Genomic DNA, 25,539 nt, shown 5'->3' with positions numbered 1-25,539 from the left:
TTACTGATTTGGATAACAGAAGACAAATGGTAACATATACTTCAGTACTGTACTTAAGAACAGTTTTGAAGTACTTTTATGCTACTTCATACTTGTATTCCGCCATATTTCCAGAGTAAATACTGTACTTCTGATTCCCTGATCTATCTACTATCTAGTGACTACAGCTATGTAGTTTAAAAATAATAAACTACCCAAAAACATCAAGTATTCCAGCAGTCCCCAACCACCGGGCCACGGTACCGGTCTGTGGGCCATTTGGTACCGGGCCGCACAGAGAGACTGGACAAAAAATACTTGATTGATCATCAGAGTCTGAAAGAAGTTTTATTTTGAAAATCATTTGCATCCGCCTGTGCCTCTGTACACATGTCTCACACACACACACACACACACGAATAAGCAGAGCAGCTAAAACTAGACTAATGTGCTCTCTGCTCTTAGTTCTGGTTCATAGACGAGCTGCAGAGGTTTGAATAAGCTTTAGTCTATCACTAGTTTTTCTTCTGGAGGTCATTACACGTACAGTACAGTAATAACAGCTGGGTTGAGTCAGCTTGAATTAAAGGTATGTATGAACTGCAAGCCTACAGGCTAGCAAAAATGAGTAAAACACAAATGTCTTTAGAGAGCTTCTTCGGACAGGGGAAAAGGCCAAATGATGAGACAGAAGAAGAGCCTACAACGTCCAAGAAAAAGAAAACTGAATTTAAGAGACAGTATCAGCAGTCCTACTTAAAACACAGGTTCATCGCTTCAGGTGATGCTCACTCACCAAGCCCGCTCTGCGTAACATGTGGCGACCGTCTCGCAAATGAGGCAATGAAGCCTTCTCGTAGAAGAGAAACAAGCGTAGGGCTCCCACTAATTACAACAACTACATTCAGGGTAATGGTGAGTTGTATTTTTCCGGCAAATTATTGCTTTACAGCGGCGCAAAAAAGGTTGGGAACCACTGAAGTATTCAACAAAGACAGCTCCCAGTAAGTTTTGACAGTTTAACAGTGCATACAACTCAAAGGATATATTGAATGAATGGTAAAAGGACAATAGTACAGAGCAACATTTAGTCACTTAATAAAATTTAATTGACATAGATTTCATGAACTCAATGTCCAACCTTTTTTATTATTAAAAAAAATAATATTGCAGAACTGCATCTGATGGGTAAAAAAAAATCTATTATCAACAATGAAAAAATGAAACACTTGAGTGGACTTTCCAATAAGGAAGTAACTACATGAACTGAATAGGAAATATGATGTAACACAGTCTTTTTTTTTCTACAAACACTATTTCTAACCACAAAACTGTATAAAATGCATCCAGAGAATTGGGAAAATTAGTAAGCACACCTGATACACACTGGGGAAGAAAAGAATTTCTGTACAATATCTTCACATTTGTATCACATTTCAGTTTTTGCTCAGTGGACACAGGTTGGACGTATGATGCTGAGTCCATCCCCCAAAGAACACGGGTTGAAAAAATGAAACATCAAAATATACGGCATCACATAAAAGATATTGGACACAAGTGTAGCATCAATGAGTGTCTCAGAAAAGAAAAATTCTGTACCATTTACAAAAAATATTTAAAGCAAAAAGTATCCACTAGTGACAAATTCTCATCTTTTAAACAGACCAGGGTCTGACACAGTATGGCTTCACAGCTGTCTTTTCCTCTGTGCGACTAGTCCTGGTTATCCATGACTTCATGTTTCATCATTGTCCAAATTATTATGAAAATAAAAAGCTGGTCCTACGTGCTCGACCAGTTGAGCTCAACGTGGAAGCATCCTCCATTTTAAGAGACGTAGACCAGAGGGGTCCACAGGCTCAGCAGCCACATGGTCAGTTCCCCAGAAGACCGGAGGATAACAAAAGAAACCGAGTGGCAGTGCTGTGGTCTGGTGTATGGTGATGGTGGGGCAGAAGGGTGCGAGAGGAGGTGATGCGCCTGATGGGTTAGCTGGGATGAAGAGTCTCAGGCAGAAGTGATGATGTCGGCGACGGTGCTACGAGACTCGGATCATCTGAGCCACCGTCTCATCTGCTGCCTGGGCAGCATCCTGCTGTTGCTGCGCCTGAGGAGAAGAAAAGATCTTCATAATAAATGATGAGGAGTTTCATGTCGAGCCCAAACTGTTGCCCAATTCCACATCAATTACAAATCAAACAAATCTTTCAGAGGAAGTCAGGCATTATAGAGACTACATTTTTTGATTAGAGCGGTGATGTCGGTGATACTTTTCTACACAGAGCTTCTTACCTGTGCCAGGGCCAAAGCCATTTCCTCCTTGTCCTTAGGTGAAAAGAAACGTCCTCCATCTCCTCGCTTACGCTGCATGGCGTGACGGTGACGAGACTCATGAAGGTATTTCTGCCAGGAACAAAGTGGATGTATTGGATACAGGTTTTGCATTATCTGGTATTACAGGGTTTTTTTGTTTTGTTTTTTTAACCATAAAAATCTGTTTAAGTCCAACATATTTAAATCTCTCCGGTCATAATGTCAGGTGGAAACAACTGACGAGTTAGATGTGAAAGTATTCTGACTCTACACGCTAGTTTAGCTGCTGCTTCTCTGTTGCCTGATCCTAATCTTAAACAAAAAGGTATATCTCTGGAGGGATCCTTTCCATAATGCTGTCAGACATTGCAGAAACAAGCACTTTTATGCTACGTTTATACGGAGGCGATGAAAACAGAAGACGCAAAAGTGGCGTGTCGTCTTCAATTTTTTATCCGCGTTTAGACGAGCGTTCTCAGCAGGAATTGTTTGTTTATACGAAGACGCAAAATTGAGCGAATTCGATTGGATATGCATGCCAGGCCACTAGGTGGTACTGTGATAGAGCGGCAGTATGTCCGCGAGCATTCACAAAGCTGTCCATAGTATAGTATAGTGTCCTATAGTATCCGTATACATTCTATACAATTGTTGAAATGACTCTTGTAATTTGACTACAGCTGCTAGCACAGCTTGAACATCGGTGGGATCCACGTAGTCAGACATATTGTTTGTTGTTGTTTTACCGGCTTGGCGCGTTGAGTGTGACGTAAGGTGTAGTTGCTATGCGACGTGACGTGACGCAACGTGGTTTTGCGCTTCTTGCCGTTTAGACGGAGACACAACCCGAGTCGTCTTCAAAACTCTGCACTCTGGAAGGCGTCTTCAGATTTTTGCGGTTTCAGACCTCGACGGCGCCGTCGCCGTGTAAACGAAAGGCACTTCCGATAAAATATTTTGTCGTTTTCATTCGCAATCGTCTTCGTATAAACGGGGTCTTAGTGTATGTACACAGGCGGTGTGCAAATGCCGTAGGGATTACGATGCAGCCAGTTTGGTAGCCTCAGCCCTCTCAGTCAATACTGGACAAATTTCCAAAATTGTTCTCTCCGTTAGTCACTTAGCCACAAAAACATGGGATAATAGGGCCCACAAAAACACAATATTTGACTGGAAATTCTCCTCTTGGTCCAGGATATTTAAATTGGCATCAACGGAAACCCTGATTGGATCATGGCCAGTTTAACATTGTGAGTGCATTGCTACTTCACCCACCCCAAATAACAAAGCCCATTTTCTTGCTCGTCTCTTGTGGTGTTTAACCATGCAGGCCCTTGACCAGGTCTTAGATTACATGGCTAGATAGCACTAAAAGTAGGTGTTGCATACATTTTATTCTTTTGTATTTATCTCGGATATGTTTAATTTTACCTGTAATACAGAAGGTTTGGAAACAAAGGCTTACCCTCCTTTCTTTGGGGATCTTGCCCTCAGCCTCTAGTTTGGCTCGGGCCTGTCTTCGCTTCAGGATGCGATGGTACTGTTTGGCATTGACATACAGAGGTTCCTCTTCAAGCATCTCAGCCCCTGGCAGGGGGATACGCTGCATGGTGGGAACTGCACCACCTCCAGGTACCATCTGAGAGAGGGAGAGACACAAACAGGGACGCAGTGCTTAGACTCTCAGGCAAGGAAAGCAGACGTGCTGTATATTAGCATGCTGTCACAAACGAGCAATTACTGTGCAAATAGTTAAATTGCGGTTATCCAATACTGATATACATTACTATATCACAATGCAGCTTTCACATTTAAAGTCTCTAATTAGAGGCCATGCACACCCCCACAGGTGTTCTCAGTCATTCTAACTGAATAGACTTCTCTATAGCCTACACTGGGTGGAATTATGCTGGTAACTGCATGGCATCACCAAATAGCCTAAACTAATAAGAATCATAAAGGTTCAAGTTGTCCCTCAGTGTCACAGTGAAGGAGATGTCAATCAAGCACAAATCGACACAAACACAGTCCTGAGAAGAGGTCTGTTCTGGCAAAATAAGTGAAAACACTTGTGTGGGTGGACAATGGGTGTTTGGGGCTTTGAGTAAACAGTTATATTCACTGCAATTAACATCATGGTTCAATACGTTGAACTAAGCCGAGACTAAAAGTACAGCTTTTCAATAATGTTGATCAAGAAGTTTCATGGTTAATTTACCCACGTAGACAACACAATTACATATAACCAAATAAATTATTCTTCATAGCATCACGATATGAGTTCACTAGAAGAAAATTAATACATTATTACACATTTTTCACACTCTCACAATGGTCATTATGACTAGCACAAAAATTATAAATTGATAAATGACCAGCTACATTTGGTGCTCTAAAAAGCTCTGTGACCTCCACCACACTGCACACTCTTGTAAGAGTGTAGATCAGGGGTGCCCAAACATTTTCTCTTAATGGTGGGCCACCGACCAAAAGCAAACTGACGTCTAGCACAAAGTGTCATTCTGCCCACCATGCTCAGATTATGAGAAATAATTAATCAGGGATCCAAAATATGTAAAGAGCCTTTTAACTTGCAAAAATTAAAACTTTTTTCCCCTAGAAAAACCTGGCAGGCTAAATCAAACCTCACAGTGGGCCAACTTTGGGCAGCCCTGGTCTAGATTTAAAAAAAAGGGGGGTAATAAGATGTTGGGTACCTCTGCACAGGGTCTTACCATGACCATTCCACCTGCATTGACCATGTTACCAGAGACGGGCAGGGTGACGGTCACAGTGCCTTGGCCGCTGTTCGTAGTGTTGGTGTTGGCACCCCCTGCCTGCACAATCTGGGCACCTGCCAAGCTGGCAGCTGGAATTGTGATCATTCCTGCAAACAGATTATCATCACCGTTCTTATTCAAAAAGACAACTCAATAGTGCCCCTGTTTATAAAGTCCACAAAGCAGAAGGCAAACACAAGAGGTAGGAGAAAATTGAGTTTACCCTGCTGCAGGACGGTACCATCTGCATTGACAGGCTGGTACACGATGGTCTGTCCGTCAGCTGTCTGTGCCACCTGTTGGCCCTGGACACTGATCTGCTGCCCCTGTGCAACCATAAGTAAGGAGAGAAGACACTCAGTAATCTAATATCCATAATAATTTGATTACATGCATTTGCCATTACACTTGTCAGAATATAACACCTGGTTCTGTCCAGCCGTGATGGCTGTCTGGGGCTGCTGGATGATGATCTGCTGGGGCTGACCCTGCTGGCCCTGGAGCTGGAGAGTCTGGCCGCCCTGCAGCTGGATCTGACCCGGCTGCACCAGCTGGATCTGCACATGGACAAAGCGCCACAGTACACACATTAGCCACAGTTCACTTTTGAATTGGAAGGTAAATTCAGCACATTGCAGCAAGGTTTCATTTACACTTACCTGCAGTTACCTTGAACATCTACACAAACACACCTCAGGAAAACACTCTAAGTGAGAAACACTCAAAAATAATTTCACCTGCACTGCAAAATCTAAATCAAGTTATCATTACGTAAATACACAAGTCAACTGATAATGAAAGCCCAGTCACACTGTGCTTTTCATACTAAAGTATTCCACCCAGCCTTCATGTCCACCAACACTACTCCACAGAGAACACCAATGCAGCACAATTAATCTGGTAAATGACCCTCATCCCTTACCTGCTGTAGTCCCTGGGCTCCAGATACAGGGACCTGCATTATGGTTTGACCCTGACCTCCTGACATGGCCTGCACCATTATGGGTTGCCCTGATGACGTGATGAGCTGCCCACCGCTCACCTGGACCATCAGAGGCTGTCCCTGGACCTACAGAGAGATACAGAAAGCTGTTGTAGGAGTACTGCCAGTATTCGTTACCTCAGTATCACTTAAAGGTGACTCAGATGATCACAAGAAGATGATGTCAAATCAGGTGCATCCGGGATACCAGGTCATGAATAGAAGTATTTGATGATTAGCTGTCATTCTTTCCGTTTAGGGATGTAAAAGCATGAAACCTTCCCATCCCATAGTGGATCCAAACTGTAGCCCACAGTATAGTCAACTACTTTTGTCATATACTGCAAAACACAAAACCTCTATATTCACTGGTTTTGTACTTACTGGAGTACTGCTGCTGAAGCAAGAGGCTGCACAACATTCATTTCAACTTGATGTTCTTAAGAGCACATGTTTAGACAAGATCCTAACATCAAATTAAATTGCATTCACATCTGCAACTTGACAAGTACCGATGGTCCAACTTGCATCCATAAATGAATAGATGAAAGCTTGTGTCAGCAGCCGTATCATACAGAAATAAAAGGCAGCGGGAAGGAACCCACTGACACTGTGCAACAGTAAGAAATACAAAGCTAGATGATGGGAAGTGACAGCCAGTAATGACTATGAATCCATGCTGTTCAATGCTGGTCTTCTGCTAACTGAAACACACAACAATATGATTTACATTTCAAATGGCTTTCATCGTCATCAGGAAGAACACTGTCTTACTTACAAAACTTGCTTTTAAAAGCTAGAGACGAGCACAACAGCAGTCTTTTGACAGTCATGAGAGCATAAGCTGAAACCCGAGGGCGACACACAACACACTGTGCTGAGAAACATGCAGTACAGGCAGCTGCAAGACATGCCAGGGGAGAGAGGATGAACCAAACAGCACAGATGGGTCATGAAAAACAGCCCTGGTTGTTGCATGCAAGCTCATAGGCTGTAACACTGTCATCACTGTCATAGCACTGACACAGGGCGGCGGTGACACCACTACCTGGAGTGTCTGCACCTGCTGGCCTGAGGCCGTCACCACTGGCGCCTCTGTTTGCAGCTGCACAGCCGTCACTGTGCCTTGTGTCTGCAGGCAAGGCAGGACAATACAGTCTCAAACAAGTAGCTGTCAGGATAATAGACTGGATGTGGAATCCGCTGGGAGGCTTTAATCCTGGGTACCAGTTACCAGTGATCTAACAGTAGTGGATTTGATTAATTTATTGTGTTTACCTGGGCAAACTCTGAGCTCACCTGCTGCTGGATCTGTCCATTGGCTGTCTGCACAACTATCTGCTCCCCAGTAGTAGTGGTGGCAGTGGTGTACTGCTCCATAGCTTGTTATTGTCACGGTCCTCTCTTGAGACAAAAGAAAGACACATACACTATTAGCTTACATTAGATTTATATGTCTGTATTTCAGATGAGGCACACGACCTTCTTGGACATCCAGAAGAAGAAAACACACACGGTTGTTGATCTTTGCAACCCTTATCGAAGATAACGTTACTGGTGCCAACTCAGTGTTAACGTTAGACGTTATAATAAGGACAGGTTAGTGGCCTTTTTCATTTCAACTCAACGCGCTAATTTATGGCATATTATCAAATATAATGTCTGAAATTAAGAGGTGGTATGTGTACCTCACAGTGGGCGGTATAGGTCAGTCGCTGCCTTGTTTCAACGGGGTGTTTTGTGAACAAGATGCTTTGATGAACGCTAACAAGGCTAGCGTCAGTTGTATATAGCTAGCTAAAAAGCGTGGCAAATGCCAGAAAGCATAGAACGGAGATAAGCTAACAGATAAAATGCTAACATGAGTCTTTACGTGGGCTGTTGTTTAATATCGTTATAGATGAGAGTTTGCCGGGCAACGCTTCGCGGACGTCGGCAATATCAATCATTCCTTTGTTTGAGATTCGATATTTTAGCTAACTAGCTAACGTTAGCTCGGGCTTGTTGACCACCAGAGATCATGTTTCGTTGCAGGAGCCAACATTTCGAACAAGAAGCCTTTCGCACCCTAACCAGCCCGGGACGAAGCGGTCGAAATCACACTGCCATTCGAGTTTTTTGCATTTAGCAGGGTTAGTAATTTGGTTGGTCCATAGCAAACCAATCCGTGCTGACAACTACCAATGCCTTCAATCGGGTCTCCCTTACCGTATCTTCGCTGTCCGGTTTCCCTCTGATTGGCTCTAGTACAGCTCGCTAAAGCCCAATCAACAAAGTGAGCGGACAAAATGGCGCAAATGAAACAACGGCGCCTGGGAGGAGGTGCGCAGCTGCGTGACACATGAATATGGGGACGGAGCGGGGTGCAGAGTCTGTGGCGCCCGGCAGGTGTCGCCATTTAACTGACTGTATTTTCTGCCCCCTTTGACATATCCCTTGGGATATATTCTTTCTTCAATTGATCTATTGATCCCATTGCTTGGACTTTACATTACATACATATCCATCTAATCATGGGACGCATGATGTCATTGCGTGTCGTGTTATACGTGGACATATTTCTTCAAGTCAGGCCAACTTAATACCTGCACCTCCATTCCGCTAGGTGGCAGTATGGCATCGTCTTTATGTTGTGACAGTGATAATTGCGGAAGTACATGTACGGTATTTCAGGGTACTGGCAGCATGTCGACTGAGGTAAGCAGTCATGGTGAAGGAAGGTCCTCCGTTGTAAAATAGCGGACTCTGGCAAAACAACTAATCATACCGACTCAAAAGCGGAGGACTCAACGTCTGTGAGCATGGTTCTCCGGCTCCTGTCCGTCCTTCCCAGGCTCGGTGCTCAGACTGTGATTCCCTCAGTTTCCATAAACTGCTGTCGATTTGCAAGCAGAGGTACCAGCAAGGCATGGATGGGACAGAGCCATGCGCACAGGGACAGGGTGTCCAACAAAGCTTCAAGATACGGTGATGATGAAGAGCTTCGACTGGAGGATGTAGAGGATGTGGAAGACAAGCTCCAGGCCTTGGTTGAGTAAGTGTCAGCAGGAGTAACTACACGTTATTCTAGTATAAAAAGAACTTGATGTGCAATGCTTTGTGTGTGCTGTCAATGGGGAATGAAGTCACTTCTCCCATGTTCTTCAGTGAGGGGAGGAAGAGGCAGAAGACTGTGAAATTTCACATGCTGAGAAGGCAGATGACTCCCTCAGGAGCTCCACAGAGACGGTTAACCTGGGATGCTATCGAGCAAATCAGGTGAGGAGCTTTGTTATCTCGGTCTAACCACGCACCTGAGAAATAGCTTTTCTGTCTTCAGTGTGATTGCATAAAGGAGGCTTAAAATGTCCCTCAATTGTCAGATATCTGAAGCAAGAGCAGCCGGAGGAGTGGACAGTCGAGCGTCTGGCTGAGGGCTTCTCTGTCACCCCTGATGTCATCCTGAGGGTCCTCAGGAGCAAATTCGTCCCCACTCCTGAGAGAAAAGTCAAGCAGGACGCTAAAATAATGGCTGAGCTCAGCAGTCAGCAGGTGCTGCCTTCAGGTGCTGGGACAGGGCGAGACAGGGTCAAGCTGCCTGGAAGCCGCACGCCGGCTGTGCTCCCACCTGGCAGCAGAGGTGGTGCAGTGGTGCCTGTGGCTGACCAGACTTTGATGCTGCGAGGCGAAGGCTCAGGATCCCTGACTGAGAGTCCTGCCCCTGTTTCTCACTTCAGAGCTGGTAATAGTAAAGATGCTGCAGTGACAAGATCTACAGAAGAGGACAGAACTGCTGACACAGATCCTACAGAGGATGTGGAGGTGGAGGAGGAGGAGAGCTGGGATGGACACGTGTTTACAGAAGAAGAACTGGAGGAGTTTTTGGAAATGAAAAAGCCCTCCCCTGCCGTGCAAGTCGGGAAAGGCTTCTTTGATGCAGAGGGCAATTTTCTGTATAGAATCTGAGGACTTTGTTTGTTGAGCTGTTGGCTGACTATATGAGATGTTCAGATTGGCATCGTAACACTTAGTGATACTCTGCTCAGTGACTTTCTGAACAGATTATTGTGCAGCCTAAACAGGCAACATAAAAACATTTCTGCATTCATTTATTTCAGTGGTAGAGTGTAACTTAGTACATTTACTCAAGTACTGTACTTAAGCAGTAATTAGAGTTTGTCCTCTTGTTCAGTATTTTCTTCTCATGCCACTTTCCGCTTCTGCTCCACTACATTTCAGAGACATTACAAAATGTTTGCACACAAAAGATATAAAGAACAAACTTTTTTTTTTCTCGAAAGTACACAGCAGTTCCACCACTGATTTATTTAACGTTTTTTCCCCTGTGCATTTGCTGATCTCTGCATTCCTTCACTACATTTCCATATATGTACATTTAGGAAGAAATAAACAGAAATAAATGGACTTTTCATCAAATTAGCTAGAGAACACAGATGAAACTGAAGTTGTACTTCAAGAATATCTTAGCCTGCTTGCAGCAGCCATCACACAACCAGAATGTCTTTTCATAACTGATCCCTTTATAAACTGATGACCAGCATGTAAACTGTCAGTCAGCCACAGCGAGCTCTTCTGCAAGCCTACGTTTCTATTTTATTTTTCCATCGCTGTTGGTAAGAAATAAGAATCAGGTGACAAAAATAGAGGAACATATGAATTTATTGGCAAACCCAAAGAAAATTGCCTCAAATATACAGAAGAGAGAAACATAGCAGATACAAAGATGTAACCTTGTATATTTACAAAACCATCACAATGACTTAATTTATACAGTAGTTTTAAACTGTAAGAAAAATGTGTTACCTTCACTTAATGCAATGAACCATCGTTAAATACGAACTCTCCACATGGCTCCCAGTGTAAAGCAGCTACAAAATAACCCTGTATTCAACCTGTGTTTTCTTATTTGAGTTCACTCTCTTGTCAAAGTATCACAGCCAGTTTTTAGTCTCATGCTAAGACATGAAGGAGCAAATAACCAGATGTGGCCATTTACTTCACAAAGCAATGTGGATTTAAGTATTCAAGATGAACATGCAGTTCAATGGGAGCTTGTATGAAACAGATTTACTGCTTGAGGATTCATCATAGGCAACAAGTGCAACTGAGGAATGACACTCACACACTGGATGAAGACTGGCTGCACGTGATATAAATAATTATCAGTAAATAGACGCTGGCCACACACTGGGAGGGCTTCACATCATATCCTCACACCAGGCACTTGTATAACCACATCCCATTTACTGCACTCTGAACCTGCTAGTCACAAATAAATAAAACCCATTTAACACAAGACAGACGAACAAATGTGCAGCAGAAAGAAAAAAACCCTATAAGACATGATCGATGAGAGATCTGTTGAGGCATTAGCCAATCCAGTCTAGCTTCAAAATGTCAGCAGTATCAGGGTGATTACAAAAGAAACAGTTCACTGTCAAACACATGGCTGAGAAACTTGCAAAAACTCTGTTATTTCAGAGAATTTGCTTTGCCTCAGAGGCAAAAACCAATTTAAAAAAAGTCACACGGTGCTGCTGCTTATACAACCGCGTGTTACCTCTTCTGAATGGCTACAACGTTAATTATGCTATACAACATTTACATAATTGCTTTTCCGCATCGCTCGTGTCGCCAAATTATATTGATGCATTCATCTGATCGGATGTAAAAAATATCTGTAGATATTTACTATCAAACTATAATCATTTCTGTTATTTCTAAACGTCTTCAAACGGCAATTTGTTACACGAGTTCAAAAGTCTGTTAGTACAAAAACTGCTCAAGTGATTATAAACACGACTTGAATATGACTACAGTGATTATTACAGTCTTGTCACGTTAATCATTAGGTCACATTTAGGAAAAAGGTTTAAAAGGTGAAACTCTAAGCAGTCAAGGGACCTTGTGCTTTAGACAGAACGGCAGACATCAATTTCTGTTGGGACAAATCCTGTCGTGAAACAGACACGCTTCACCATCCTGCACATTGATGCTGATGTGTTCCACATAATGACATCTCTATTCATCCAATGCAGCAACTGGAGACAGAAGAGATGTCATGCCAACAGGATTATTTAACGTCCGTGGGCAAAGATACTGAACATATCTGAGTATGTCACTGCTATGAGTCTAATGTAAATGGACATTTCCACTTGTGTCTTATTTCTTCAACCATGGATCTTTGTGCCATGCAGAATTGAAAGTATGCAGGCTTGGACTCCAAATACAGACTACAACAGGGGATTTCACGAATCAGTGGCCGGAGAGGAGGAGGATACAAAGCTAACATTTACATATTCTTGGCCATCTGAGGGCACACTGCAAATACTCTGTTAAAGTAGGGATTAAGACTCAAGTGGTTTGGGAGAGTTATTAGCCAGATACCAACAGGAACCTTTTAAACACCTACCAAATCGACACCACTTCGAAAAATGGCAAAGAAAAACTGGGTTATGTACAAGTGCGCAAGAAAAAGGACACAGATCTTCAACAGATGTGGGAAGTATTTCCAGGAGCACTCCCAGGTGACAGGAGTGGCAGGACCCGTAATGCAATGGTGACAGATTTATACAACTAGCTTTGCTTCAGAGGCCGTTACTGCGGCTCTGTCAGCAGTTCAGATGAGTTCTTCGTTGCCTAAAATAAATTAGATTCAAACTCAATCAAAAGAATCAGTAACTGAAGCACAACACTACAAGACCTCCTTCATAGTTCTCCTCAAGTGTGTCATCAGTCCCAGGAAGCCTCCATTCATTCATTATACTTCATAGATGACAGCAGAGTGACACACACTCTGTCTGGTAGCTGAGGCCAAACTTCATACTAGAAAAGAAGAAGCAGCTGGAGACGAAAGTGTGACAGGAACCGGCCAGTGGGTGAACTGGAAACCTGTTGTGCCTGCTATTCAAGCATGTCCTGTGTGAAGACAAGACAAGAATATGCTGGTGAAGCCAGAACCAATACAAGTCAGCAAACAAAGACCCCATTATGGTTACGTTTACACACAAACACCTGCCTTCATTAGTCAGTGACCTATCTGTAGGTGAATTCAGGTTAATGTCATAACTTTGTTAGTATGATGTAAAATCACACTGATAAAAATGAACATTTATGCCTGATTTTAACTGAAGTTAAAATGACTGTTGAAACACGGTTTCATTTTTAGAGAAAATGATGTGTGATAAACAGCACATAGGCAACAATTTGGAGTTCAAAGCCGCAAAGCATGAATGTCTCCTCGCGGGAGCCTTGATTCTGACAGCCTGCATCAGCAAATATTAGCTTATGAGGTATTTTAGTATCAGTGTATACACTGATAAAGAAATAAACTGTTTAGAAATGATTTGTTTTAGTTAATTTAGCAACGTGTCATTACACAGTTTGTCCACCAGGGAGCACTGAAAGGTTTCATCTGTTTTTTTAAGACATAACCCTCAGTCACAATTCTCCAGAAAGCACATTTAAGAGACCCACATCAAGTGTTTGTATTCATAATAGAGTACAAACACTTAAGGATATACACATATTGTATTAATTCCACTGCTTAACAATGACCTAGTCCTGCTACTCATGCTTTTATCTTAGCCTGTGAACAAGGGAGGAAAAGATATCCACTGCACCTCATCTGAGTCGTCATGAAACTCGATCTTGCCGTTCTGAGTGTGGTTGGTCTCCAGCGGGTCGTCCATCCCTTCAGCAGCGTTGTCCTCAACATGCTGCTGCAGCACAGAGTACCTGTGAACCAAGAATCTGCAGGGCACATTTAGAAGACTGTCAGCTCACTTAAAGCCATGTGAGAAACACAGAAAAACACATTCAACATGTAAAACACAACTTGGAACAGCAAAAGAAAAGGACGTGTTGTCCTGTGGAAGGCTTTGGTTATGAACTGAACTACACGTGTATGAGGACGGATGCACCAACCTGCCACCACAGACGTATTTCTTGACGAAGACAATTCCTGCTGCGACGCCGAGCAGCACGATGATGATGACTGTTATCACAATGGGCAAAGACTTGGAGGAGCGAATGTCTGACTGTAAAAAAAACAGCCCAAAAGATCATTAGGAAACAGCAGCACAGGCACAGATACACTGCAGGTAATCATCCAGCACAGATACGAAGTCTCAGTATGCAGAGGTACTGACCAGAAGCTCTGGGCCCACCAGGTCGCTCACACACCTCATACTGAGGTCGATCTCTTTACGCTCAGGCATCTGTCCTCCCTCACATTTGTCTCCAGGGATTTTCCTGTAGCTGTGGACCAAAGACACAATCCAGAGTGTGTGACTGTTAGCTGGACATGTTGTTCACTGATGAGCAGATTCTGATGAATGTTCCTTGAACAGGTGAAACAACAAATAATGTGCAGTATTTTGGGGGCCAGGTAGTTTCAAATAGCAAATATCTAAATCTATAGATATAGATTTTTTACATTTATATACAAATTATTACACTAAGTGTCTACAAATAAATGAACAGAACCTGCCTTACATAGTGATTATAGTGCTTAAATTGGATTTTCATGAGCTTTTATGTGACAATTATTCATTTTCTGTTCAGTCAGGGTGAGTGCAGCGAGGCAGACATGACAAACCTTTGCATTTTTGGTCAGCATTCACTCTTCCTCACTGAAAACATGAGACTCACTCTCACCCTCATCTGCTTCCTCTGACTGGTCTGTGCATGACAATTACTTCCTCATTCACATCTCGTCTCCTCCGGCTCTGACAAACACTGAGGACGATCCTCTGACACTCTCTGAGGCCTTGTATAAAATATGTTTCATACTTTCATATTCGCGGTTCAAAGCTTCATTCATAACGTTGATGTTCAAATTGTAAATCAACATTTGAATGCTGTGCAGGTGTTTTTTTGGGCATGTCTATTCATTCTGTTTAAACCAGGCATTTCTGCACAGTTGCAGATGAAGATTATGCTACGCTAATATCATTAATATTATCCTATTTGTAGAATTAGATCCCAGTGGTGGCTAAGTAGGACGTGTGTGATCTAATTCCAATCATTCCAGACTGTTGTAAAGTCCTACAGTCCAAATAATTTAGTTATGTATGTATTTAATGTATTTAAATGTATTTATGTTCGCAAAACTGATGAGTTTTTCCTCCTACATCTTCTCTGAAGGACACTGCCTGTTTATGGGATAATATACAATAGTGACACACAGAGGTGTGCTGGACCGGGCTGAAGCCGGAGCCTTACCCACTCGTCTGCAGTTGCTCCTCTTTGCCGTGCAGACAGAATTCAAGCACTTTGCCTTTCAGGTCCGGCTGCTCCACACACTCCGAGCTGTTCTCCCGACGGTAATATCCGAAGTCACTGCAAAGATGGCAAGATGCTAAGTGGGGGAGAAATCACCCACATTCACTCTTGTCTCTGTATCTGATGAATTGTTTGGTTCAGTACTTTTTGAGTTTTGTTTGAAGCCACAATTCATTTCTACTTAAAGGAATGGATGCGTTTCCGCTGTTATTCAATACCGCTTTGGCACGTTTGATGTGGACTCTTCCTCAAGTTACAGTATTTTATGTTTTTGCATCCACTACAGAGTAAACGTCTTTACCTTTATGCCTCTACTTAAGTAGATCTCAATACCAGTAATTTACTTCCACTAAAATGTCTGACATCGTGTGAACTGTATCACTTCCTGTTAGTTAAAAGCCGCCACTACTAACCGCAAAGACAGCACACTATGAGCATAGAGTATATGTTGTGTAGAACTAGTATGTAAAATGGACTTTTAGGGACACATCTTACCACAGGAAGTCATCCAGGGTGCACGGACACGGGGTTGGCTGGGTGTTGACCTGGTAATCCCGTCCGTTCCAGCAAACAGAGTCTTTCCTGAGGCGGAGGAACTTCTCTTTGTATCCCAGCATGCACCCATCGTTGGGGTCACTGATGTCATCAGAGTGGGCCAACCACTGCACATAGTCCTGGTCGTTGCCTGCAAAACATCCATATTTTTGACCCCATTTACATATGACCTCAAATAAATTGCAGACTTTGGACAAATTAAAACAGGTTTGTTGTATCAAACATGTTATTGTGTCACTCACAGTCTCTGGTGAGAAGATCCCTGAAGTCGATGGTGATGGAGATCCAGTACTGGCTGAGGAGGGAGTTTCTGTAGCCCCACACACTGACATTCATGGAGCGAGCTCCCGGCTCTGATGCCAGCCCAGTAAAGTAGATGGGGTCTTCGGTGAAGGTGTAGACACCCCAGCACTGTCCTTCATCAGTAGAAAATCTGTCAGGACATGGAAGGATGTACAAACATGAGCACAACCCCAAGAAAGAAAGCAGCTATATGAGAAGGAGTTGTTAAGAATGCAATCGTAGCACTGTCCTGATGTTAAGAAGGCACAAGGCTGATCTCAAGTGTGTTACTGCTTTAATGCAGTATTTCATTTAACATTCTGTATTAAGCTTTTGTCCTCATGTAGTGGATAATTCCACCTACACCCGGCCCACCAGGAACCCTGGAAACATCTTTTAATGGTGCTTAAGAAAATGAGTTGGTGGCTGGTTAAATAAGAGTAACACATGTGACTCAGGTGTTGAGAAAAAGACCAATTACATTTAATTCAGAATATATATAAAACACATAAAGAAAAGTGAAAAACAAGCTTCTCCAAGCATCAGCAAATACAGGTCCAAACTAAACTCCTCCATCCCCTCTAACTGTAACTCACTTGATCTTGTCGATAGGTTGAGTGGGGCTGTGCTCCACAGCGACCAGCAGGCCTCCAGAATCCAGAATAGCATAGTGATGGGGCCCATTGAGGGCCTTTATCCAGGTGTAGCCCCCATCATCAGACACATACACGTCAGGCGTCATTGCTGAGATGGCATCACCAACACTCCCTGATGAGATACACAGAAACTGATCAAATGGCAGAAAACCTCGAGTTTATCCATTTAAATAACTTCCCATTTATCCAGAAGAAAAGAAATTACCATGAGCTAAGATGAGGCCCACAGCGTTTGGTTCAGACAGAGGCAGCATGGGGACGTCCAGCACTGTGGTACTGTAGGCTGCGTGGATGTGGAGACTGCACTATAGACACAAACACAAGCAGCATGTGGCCCAGTTGACTCTTTATAGTACCAACACAAAGCAACATAAAAAAAATGACAAATACAGTCACAGTACATGGACTTTGGCCTTTTCAGCACAGCAGTTCAAAAGTCATCTTATTAAAACTCAATTCATCATACATCTTACAACGGAACACAGTCTATAACCTACAAAACGACACAATTTCCATCAAGACCAATCAAATGTCTATCTGCTGTTCTGCAGACACACCACTCTCCTCTCCTTACCTTGTCTGGGTCTTTGGCTGTAGCGTCACACTTGCTATCGGCAGGTTTCCGCAGGGGGACCCATTCCCCTCCCTGATCAAAGGACTCCACAGTCTGCACGGAGTTATCTGGAACAACCAGGCAACGACACCTATTTACAGGTAGTCTAAAGCATTTTGCTGATGCCCCAATCCAAAAACAATGTATGTACCCCAAATTTCTAAGTAGGTCCATACTGCCCTGGTAATAACTCTGTAAGCACAGAGCTCTCATACAGAAGTGTGGAGGTAAGAAAAGAAGAAGACTGAAGCATAAGGAGAATGATGGGGGGGCATTTTTCAACAGAAAATACAGGGAGCAGCAGACATGATGGAGTTAAGTTTTAGCTGGTGGTATTTCTGGTGAAGAGTCAGCCAGCTGCTTCAGGCAGACAGCACATCTAACACTGAACCACTAATTAAATATTTATCTAACGCCCTGCCTCCAGTATGTAATGGAGAAGTCATACATGTATGCGTTTTATGGGGGGAATTTGAGCACAGGCGTGTGCTGCTATTCTTTTATCTACCCAAAGACACATGAATAGCGCTACCTTCAGCCAGGACACTGGTGATGAAAACTCCTCGCAGGGAGGTCACGTTAGTGAAGTCTGTCTCGCCCCCCGTGGTGGTGTAAAGGTGGCGCTCCAGTGACTTGGAGTACACAGTGCCCCGGTCATCTGACACATAAATGGTACCAAATCCTGTGTCTGTACAAAAAAAATGAAATGAGTTCACACATACCAGCTGGGTTTCATTCAAATGTATTGCACATGTTTGCAGTTCTCCGGTTATAAAAGCATTATAACACTGCAGAAGAAGAGGGCGCAACAAGATGATGTAATTAAAAGAGCACCAGCCGAGTGCATCAGATGGTGAAAAAAACAAAATGAAGAAACACAATGGAAATATGACATTTCTGTGAGGAGGGTTACATCAGATCTGCGTGGAGCGACGAGGAGGCGTTTGAATGTGCAGAAACAGCTTCTTCTTCTCTCTGAGCTGAGTGTTCACAACTTACAAACTTACTCGAAAAAGGTGTCTCTATCTCCCATTGAGTGCATTAAGGCGTCTTCAGAAAAGGCAAAAACGACCTCAAGCAAGCATGAAAATTTCTTTCGAATTTTGCTGTTTCTATCAACCTTTTCTGATGTGATACTTCAAATTGTGCCGCATGCATGCTGTAGGGAAAATTCAGATGCAGCATTGCACTGATAGTAAAGAACTGCCCAGATAAACAAGACATTTATGGAGTATATGTGGTCCAAGTTCACTCCATGGTATGCGCGATTAACTTTTGTTTTCATTGCACTCTTATCATTACTGCTCTGCTACTCAACGTGAAGAGTGAACAGTTGAGGTGTCTGTGTGAACTGACCTCCTGGCTCGTCAACGTGCATGAAGACCATTTCATCGTTGGCTGCCAGGATGGAGTAGAACTGCTCGTGACCAACAGGGGGCAGCTGGGCCATGTTCCACGTCTCGCCCTGGTCCACGGACACATGGATCACCCTCAGGGTGCCCTGCAGAGAAAGAAGGAAAAATGACAAAATAAATGGTTTGGGGAGCAATTAGAGACCTGATCTGACGGATGACAACCACGCTAATATGTTTTCATTTTAAATCTAAACGATCTCTGTCCAGACAAGTGTTGTAGCACCATATCAGAAATAATCACTGTCCAGGCTGAAAAGCCAAAACTCCACTGGTCCAGACTGTAACCCAATCCTGGAGTTTTCAAACTAAAACAGGGTCAGCAGCGTTTCTGAAAGTCTCTGTTTTAGGGGTTTGAAAATGTCAGAGCAGTGTGGTATGAACACAGCAACAGTTCAGTGTTTAAATTGAAAAAGTGTGGATGTAACCACAGACTCACATGTGATAAAACGGTTAAAAGTTCCCCTTTAAAACACCTTTAGTTCATGTCTGATACTTACTCAATGACTTCTCTTTTAAACTGCACACAGATAACAAGAATATCTATTTCAAAAATATCAATACTACCAAAAAAATATGCTCCGAGTACAATACAGTGACACACTATATCTCACCTCAACACAGCATACTGGATTTTAAATCGAGTCGACTGAGGCGTTTTCTTATGAACACAAAAGTCTGAACGATCATTGTTCTGCCTCTGGATGCCTGATCATGTGTCTGTGTCTGCTGGTGAGTTGGGCCAACCGTGCACTGACCTTGCCTGTCATGACAGAGGCAAAGAGAAAGCGTCCACCCAGACCGAAGGAGTAGATCTTGTTGGCGACCGTCTTGGTGGTTTTCCCATAGTCTGTCGTTCTCCTTAGATCCAGCATTCCCCGATCACCTGAAAATAAAATAAAACATGGGACAAATTAGAAATGAAAGTGCGACAAAACATGAAAATTTACAAGTGAGTAAGTATAATATTTAAGAGGAATATGAGACTCAATCATGAAATAAGGACAAAATATAAATACTTTGCTTCATCTGGCCATGATCATGTTATCTTGACACCATTTATCATTTCAGTCTTCATAATCCAAATTCAGGGTTAATTAATGTGAAGAAGGAGTTTCAATAAAAACATGTAGATACTTATAGTTTCTACATGCTGCTGCTCTACTGATGCTGCTGTAATCTGGAATTTCCCCTCGTGGGACAAATAAAGGAAAATTGAATTGAATTGAATAGTTTAAACTGTCTTGAGAAAGCTTAAAAACACTATTTTCCCTGTAACACTTCTCAGTAATCTACATGCACAAACAAAAAAATCGATCTGGCTTTAAGTTGAAAGGCTAATTTTTCATTTCAGGTTTTACATCAAGACGGGATCACTTACTGCACGAGCCGTTGAGGCTGGCCGTGAAGAAGATGGTGTTTTTGCTCCCCCTTGAATCAGAGTAGAAAGACACAAGCACGTCAGATAAGCAGGCAAGCAACAGTGTCAAGGATATGTAAGCAAAGAAGACACAGACGGCTTTTCTGATAAGATGTGACAGTACTCGAGGTGCTTTAGTGACAGGGAGGAAATCAGGTCTCATACTGGCTTCTTTGTGCATTCTCAGTCCATTCCCATAATAGGTTTTGTTTGTTGTCAAAGTAAGCATCACATGGCATGGCTTATCAAATACAACCATGCCCTTATTAAATATGTGCTTTCTTTGGAGTGCAGTGTTTTGACTTCAGAAAGCTGCTGCCCCAGTTGAAAATGACCCATTTTCCTGAGTCTGTTCAGATCTCTGGGACAGTAATAAAAGGTTATGTTTCAGACCAACTGTTTTGTATATAGGGTACTCTCACACACGACGACCTTGAAAACAGAGCCTTAACATCGAAACTAAAAAGGGATATAGAGCTGCCAAGGTTCATCAGTGACACGTACCAGGAAGTGTCTCTAAAACAACAGCCAGGGCTTGGCCACAACAGAGTGGCTTGAACACTGTCACTGACTGCAGCACAGTTTTACAGCCTGTTTTGCAAAGGTGCAGCACTTATAAAAGTCTGAGGAGAAGAACTATGAACATCTTTGCCTGAGGTTAATTATCCTTATTACTAATCTTACAAGAATCTGCAAGAGAGAAATGGTTAGCATAACTCTGAAGGAGTTAAAACATGACAGACAGATGACAAACAGAGGCAGAGCACTGTCTTCATCACCTGGAATAATTCACTTATAGGAGGAACTAAAATGAAAGACTTCACAACAGAGAACGTATCACTTCTTAAAATCTTTGACACTTGCCAGAACAATAAGAACGATGCTGTTCCACTCATCTCTCATCTCACAGAACAGAAACATTTCCTGAGACTCAGGGTGCGGTCGAATAATTAAAATAAAAAAATGTTGATGTTACAGACGTGGCTGCTGCCAGGAATTGCAGGGCAGCATTATCTCTTTCCCTTCCCTAAAGGTTGGCTTAGTGTATTCTATGCTAAAGGAGAAGAGACAGGAAGCATTTAGGGAATTCGACCAGTTCTCATCATGGTTGTCACTTGGATACCTCTGGGTCATTTCACTCATTTAGGAACCTTCTGAAGCAAAAAAGACTATTCAGCTGCATCCACAGTCACTCACTGAAGAACCGTACTGTCTGTTAATGAGCACCTGACAAAAGGTGCTAATATCATCACCTTGTCTCGTCTCTTACCATTTCATCAGACACACCATGTCGTGGAGCTTTCTCCAGCTGCTGCCGAAATCTTCAGACAGCCACAGTTCATTCTGAGGACAGCGAAACAGGTTCATTAAATTATGAACTCAACAGCAATGACACCACAGAGGAGAGCTGCCCATAAACACCACGGCCATGTTAATAATGTACTCTGTGCAAACACATAATAAATGACTGGTCCTTGGAGTCTACTTGCCATGAGGAAGTGAGATGATGGCCTTTGCTTAAGGGTTTTACAACAGGCCATGAAAACAGTTGCTCACCAAAATGAATGACACGTTTCAAATATCTACAACACCCACACGTTTACACAGACTAACTAACATCCAACCTGGTCACTTTCCAAAAACAGCACCTCAATATCTACTACTTACATTGTTGCTGAGGACCACCAGCACATTGGAATTGTCAGGGTTGTATGTGATCTGTATGAGGGGCATGAAGGGCAGGTCGTGGTGGCTGAAACTCCTTCCAAAGTCATCCGAGACAAAGATCCGAGACCCTTGACCTCCAGAAACTTCCGCTGTCAGGATGACCTACAAGCCAGAGTCCAAACTTCAGACTGATGAAACCACACAGGGCGCTACGATGTTAAAGCTTCTTCACAGCAGCCAGTGCTGCGTTTCTAGAAACTTGAGACGACAAAATGAGGACGTGACTTACTTTCCCAGAGTTCTCAGGGCCGATAGCGATGCCAAACTCTGATCTGATGAAGGTGTTGTTGATGAGGTTGGTCACATCCTCAAATGACTTCCCATAGTTCTCACTGACAGACAAGACGTTTCATCAGACAATGAATGCAAATCAAATACAAATCATGCCCTTTCTCTAGCAGGTTAGATCACAAGACGTACCTTCGATAGAGCTTGGACTGCCCGAGTCTTATCATGAAGAAGGGCACCTGAAAGGTCGTCAAAGCCAGGATGACCTGCCAACAAAGACGGTTCAGACAGGTTCAGCTTGAGGAAAGTGGAGCACGGATCATTTATTAATGTGCATGAGACCCTGGTGTGAGGAACTCATTATGTAATCTATGAGGTTCTTTGCAGGCAGAGTCCTCTGTCACTTTCATACAGTTCACTGAATAATCCAGCCAAGTTTGTCCTACTCGTGTCACGGAGGAACAACACTGTGTGAGAGACATGTGAGGTGCAAACAGAGAAGGGCTTAACACTCACCCCTGTGCCATCTCCAACCCAGGCCAGCGACACCGAGCCACTCAGATCATTGAAGGTGTACTGAGGAAAAACAGATTAAAAAACAAACAAGTCAAAAACCCCAGCACCCCAACAAACTCCTCATTTGTTTAAATATCTGTGTGGAAAAAGGGATGAACTGCCCACACAATTAGAAACTGAAATTAAAACCTATTCGAGCATTTTGGCTTCAGACTGCATTTCGGCTTCAGACTGCATTTCTGCGTTGACTGGTTTTCCGTGTCACCGTGTGTTCAAGCGTAAACAACAAAGTGTGAAACGTGAAGCACCACTTATCAGACCAGACAAGCATTTCAGCAAGCACAAGGCTCCCAGCCAAGCGCTCCCAGCACAGACTTGTGAATCCCACCGCTGAATAAAACTGAGGTCAAGAATAAGCTTTCACTCTGGAAAGAATTCTGTGCAAATGAAGTCAATTTAGTAGCGTGACCCTAACAAAAATACTTATACAAATGTCTTGGCTCCTGAAAACCATTCAGGGGCCCATTATTTGTCAACTATGTCAACATTCGCAAACTGTTTGAGGCAGGTCTCTTTCAGCATCTCGTGCTGTAAGCAGCCCCAGCACCGGTGGGAACTGCAGCAGTAACCTCGAGGGGAGTGACGAAGGTAAGCTTCTAGAAATTCTATTGACTTCAGTTTGCTGAGGCCAAGTATACAAAGACTGCAATGCAAAGTTGATCACATGGCAAAGGGGAGCTAGGCAAATAAGCAGCACAGGCCTCTGCTGAGCTCAGCCTCCTGTTTGTTTGGAGGCGAGCACTGCATGGATCATTTGGCTGCTATCTTTTCCTCTGTGCAACAACGGTGAATTCCATTACACATCTGGTGAAACCAAATTTAGCCTGCTCTCATAAGCAGGATTAAAGTGCAACTAAACACAAAATACTGTAGCCACCCTGTTTGCTAATTCCCCACCATACAGACACAGCTTTTAATTACAAAATAACTACCAACCAGCAGGTCACATGGATTCCCCTGTGCCAATTTCCCTGTTAACATTCAGGCAGCTTCACTGTCAGTGAGGCAGAGAAAAGTGGGAAACTGAAGCACAGACCACAGCTGCATCCTTAAGAAGAATCAGATATAGGTCACGTCCATTTGTGGAGCATTTGAGAGGTAAACCGCTCTGGTTCAGTGGAGCCTACGTAGATCTTAAAGCACGAGGAAAAAAGACCTCGTTGCAGTTTCACTACACTGCCTTCACTGCACCAAATATAAAAGAAAATCACGGCAGTCCAACAGGAAGGCGCCTTTAATGGCTGTTTGAGCATGAGGATAGGTGTAGGAAAACCCAGAACTTAGACTCTGGCAGCCGTTTTGATGGCGATACATGCGTGTTTTTGCTTTCCAAGATGAAAAATAAATCTACAGAGCAACATCTAACTGTTACCCTGGGCTTCAGCGCCTACACTTGAATGGAAAACAAGCCCATCAGCAGCGAGGTTTGTGAGTACACTGAAGAGCTGATTAGGCCTGCTGGTGCACCTGCGCATCATCTTGTCTGGGCGCATTTAATTGCCAGACGTGCGAAGAGTAACAGGACCTCAGTTGGTTCACTTACACGGTGGGTGTTGTCTGCTAACTTGGTGTCATATCCTTGAAGAGCTTCGCAGGAGTCGCCCGGTTGGGTGCTTCTTCGTTTTATCTTGTGGCTTGGTGATCCAGGCAGCCATGAAGACGGAGACCTCTTGGCGATTTTCGCAGCTTTCTCCTCAGTGTGTGAACGCCTCACAAAAACCGACTGTCCGAAGGGCTGCGATCCCTGCTGGAAATCTACACCGGCGGTGAAAGTGGAGACAGATAGCAGCAGGATACAGTGCAGCAAAAGTCCCATTCTCGTTGCTAGTGTCGCTGGCAAAGAAAACTAAGCAAAGAAGAAAAAAAACACCCCAAAACGAGTCTTTGTTTATGCCGGTCCTGCCTGGAAATTGAAGGTCGCTACAGCTCTGCCGCGGATGACATCAACAAAACAGTAGTCCTGACAGCGACTATTTCGGGCTTTGAAAACACGGAGCGTCCTCAAAGCTCCCACTGTCCCCCCGCGCAGCAGCGGGAAAAAATATCAAAGCAAAAGGGGAAAAAATCGCGATTTTCCAAATCAGCCGCAGTATTTAACAGCAATTAATCGCGCGGTAACTCCTTAGCTAACATGATTCATTGTAACGATGGGGCAAATTGTGTCTGCGGTTCGTAATGCACTATGCAAAGAGAAGCCACTGTGATTGGCTGTTGGTTTATTCTGGTCCACCTATCCGCTGTTTTGATTGGTTTGATTCGGAAGAGGCGGTGTCAAAAATAGGAGCAACATAATTAGATGTCAAAGCCTGTCTAGATAGGTTGAGCAATACGACCGTGTAACTCCATCCAACCAGAACTTAGTTGAAAAACTGCGCTTCTCGCTCGCTATTGTGTGTATTTCGGGAGGGGCTTTAAATAAACACGGTTAGCAACATTCAAGGTTGAACAAATGACAGTACACACAGTAATAACAGTGGAGTTCCACCCTTAATGCTACTTTATAGTTAATTGGCTCAGCCTAATTACTCCACCCACAGGTATACATTTTGCCACATAGTCTCAGCCGATGAAAGCCATATATCTCTCATGTTAACTTATTGTTGCCTGCTGTACGATAATATTCATTCATTTAAAATTTATAGTTCATGAAAATGGCATTGGGAAATACCAAGAGTAATGTAACATATATACTGTAATATCTGATTCCATGACATTTCACTTTAATTCCTT

The 25,539-nt window shown here is 43.2% G+C and overlaps 3 protein-coding genes across 11 annotated transcripts; 1 reads left to right on the top strand and 2 right to left on the bottom strand.

The window, feature by feature from the left end:
* Positions 1 to 303: 303 nt before the first annotated feature.
* Positions 304 to 8,389, bottom strand: nfyal (nuclear transcription factor Y, alpha, like). Of its 9 annotated transcripts, none has more exons than XM_076740023.1 (10): positions 8,263 to 8,389; positions 7,354 to 7,458; positions 7,100 to 7,186; positions 5,995 to 6,141; positions 5,498 to 5,629; positions 5,296 to 5,398; positions 5,010 to 5,179; positions 3,758 to 3,931; positions 2,272 to 2,382; positions 304 to 2,086 (listed from the first exon to the last, which is right to left on the bottom strand). In XM_076740023.1, the coding sequence occupies exons 2-10, from the start codon at positions 7,432 to 7,434 to the stop codon at positions 2,018 to 2,020; spliced, it is 1,074 nt and encodes a 357-aa protein (XP_076596138.1). In that variant the 5' UTR covers positions 7,435 to 7,458; positions 8,263 to 8,389; the 3' UTR covers positions 304 to 2,017. The 9 variants fall into 9 exon arrangements, with proteins under 9 accessions (XP_076596138.1, XP_076596142.1, XP_076596140.1 ...); XM_076740027.1 differs by having other exon boundaries at positions 310 to 2,086; positions 5,028 to 5,179; XM_076740025.1 differs by having other exon boundaries at positions 310 to 2,086; positions 7,103 to 7,186.
* Positions 8,390 to 8,686: 297 nt separating this feature from the next.
* On the top strand, positions 8,687 to 10,702 carry ngrn (neugrin, neurite outgrowth associated). Its single transcript, XM_076740022.1, has 3 exons — positions 8,687 to 9,088; positions 9,202 to 9,312; positions 9,417 to 10,702. Exons 1-3 carry the CDS (start codon positions 8,856 to 8,858, stop codon positions 9,997 to 9,999), a joined length of 927 nt encoding a protein of 308 aa, XP_076596137.1. The 5' UTR covers positions 8,687 to 8,855; the 3' UTR covers positions 10,000 to 10,702.
* sort1b (sortilin 1b) lies at positions 10,696 to 24,974 on the bottom strand. Its single transcript, XM_076740021.1, has 20 exons — positions 24,353 to 24,974; positions 22,750 to 22,809; positions 22,426 to 22,499; positions 22,235 to 22,337; positions 21,946 to 22,107; positions 21,548 to 21,621; positions 20,239 to 20,288; positions 19,616 to 19,743; positions 18,802 to 18,946; positions 17,978 to 18,133; positions 17,407 to 17,513; positions 17,038 to 17,137; positions 16,773 to 16,944; positions 16,137 to 16,327; positions 15,835 to 16,024; positions 15,280 to 15,396; positions 14,205 to 14,313; positions 13,981 to 14,093; positions 13,677 to 13,806; positions 10,696 to 12,972 (listed from the first exon to the last, which is right to left on the bottom strand). Exons 1-20 carry the CDS (start codon positions 24,623 to 24,625, stop codon positions 12,958 to 12,960), a joined length of 2,469 nt encoding a protein of 822 aa, XP_076596136.1. The 5' UTR covers positions 24,626 to 24,974; the 3' UTR covers positions 10,696 to 12,957.
* Positions 24,975 to 25,539: the final 565 nt, after the last annotated feature.

This window comes from Chaetodon auriga, chromosome 10 (genome assembly GCF_051107435.1).
Source record: "Chaetodon auriga isolate fChaAug3 chromosome 10, fChaAug3.hap1, whole genome shotgun sequence".
NCBI classification, from domain to species: domain Eukaryota; kingdom Metazoa; phylum Chordata; class Actinopteri; order Chaetodontiformes; family Chaetodontidae; genus Chaetodon; species Chaetodon auriga.
The sequence above is the reverse complement of the archived record's forward strand: the minus strand, read 5'-3'. Positions and strand labels throughout refer to the sequence as shown.

Bases quoted from the DNA above. Each gene is read 5' to 3' on its own strand.
- nfyal (XM_076740023.1), bottom strand. From the start codon at position 7,434: ATGGAGCAGTACACCACTGCCACCACTACTACTGGGGAGCAGATAGTT. The intron at 6,142-7,099 runs GTGGTGTCACCG...ATCTCTCTGTAG, and splicing joins AGGTGCAGACACTCCAGGTA to GTCCAGGGACAGCCTCTGAT. The intron at 5,180-5,295 runs GTAAACTCAATT...ATCTGTTTGCAG, and splicing joins TGGTACCGTCCTGCAGCAGG to GAATGATCACAATTCCAGCT.
- sort1b (XM_076740021.1), bottom strand. From the start codon at position 24,625: ATGGGACTTTTGCTGCACTGTATCCTGCTGCTATCTGTCTCCACTTTC. The intron at 16,328-16,772 runs GTGAGTTACAGT...ATGTCCTGACAG, and splicing joins CAACCTATCGACAAGATCAA to ATTTTCTACTGATGAAGGAC. The intron at 15,397-15,834 runs GTAAGATGTGTC...CCATCTTTGCAG, and splicing joins ACCCTGGATGACTTCCTGTG to TGACTTCGGATATTACCGTC.
- ngrn (XM_076740022.1), top strand. From the start codon at position 8,856: ATGGTTCTCCGGCTCCTGTCCGTCCTTCCCAGGCTCGGTGCTCAGACT. The intron at 9,089-9,201 runs GTAAGTGTCAGC...CATGTTCTTCAG, and splicing joins AAGCTCCAGGCCTTGGTTGA to TGAGGGGAGGAAGAGGCAGA. The intron at 9,313-9,416 runs GTGAGGAGCTTT...CTCAATTGTCAG, and splicing joins GATGCTATCGAGCAAATCAG to ATATCTGAAGCAAGAGCAGC.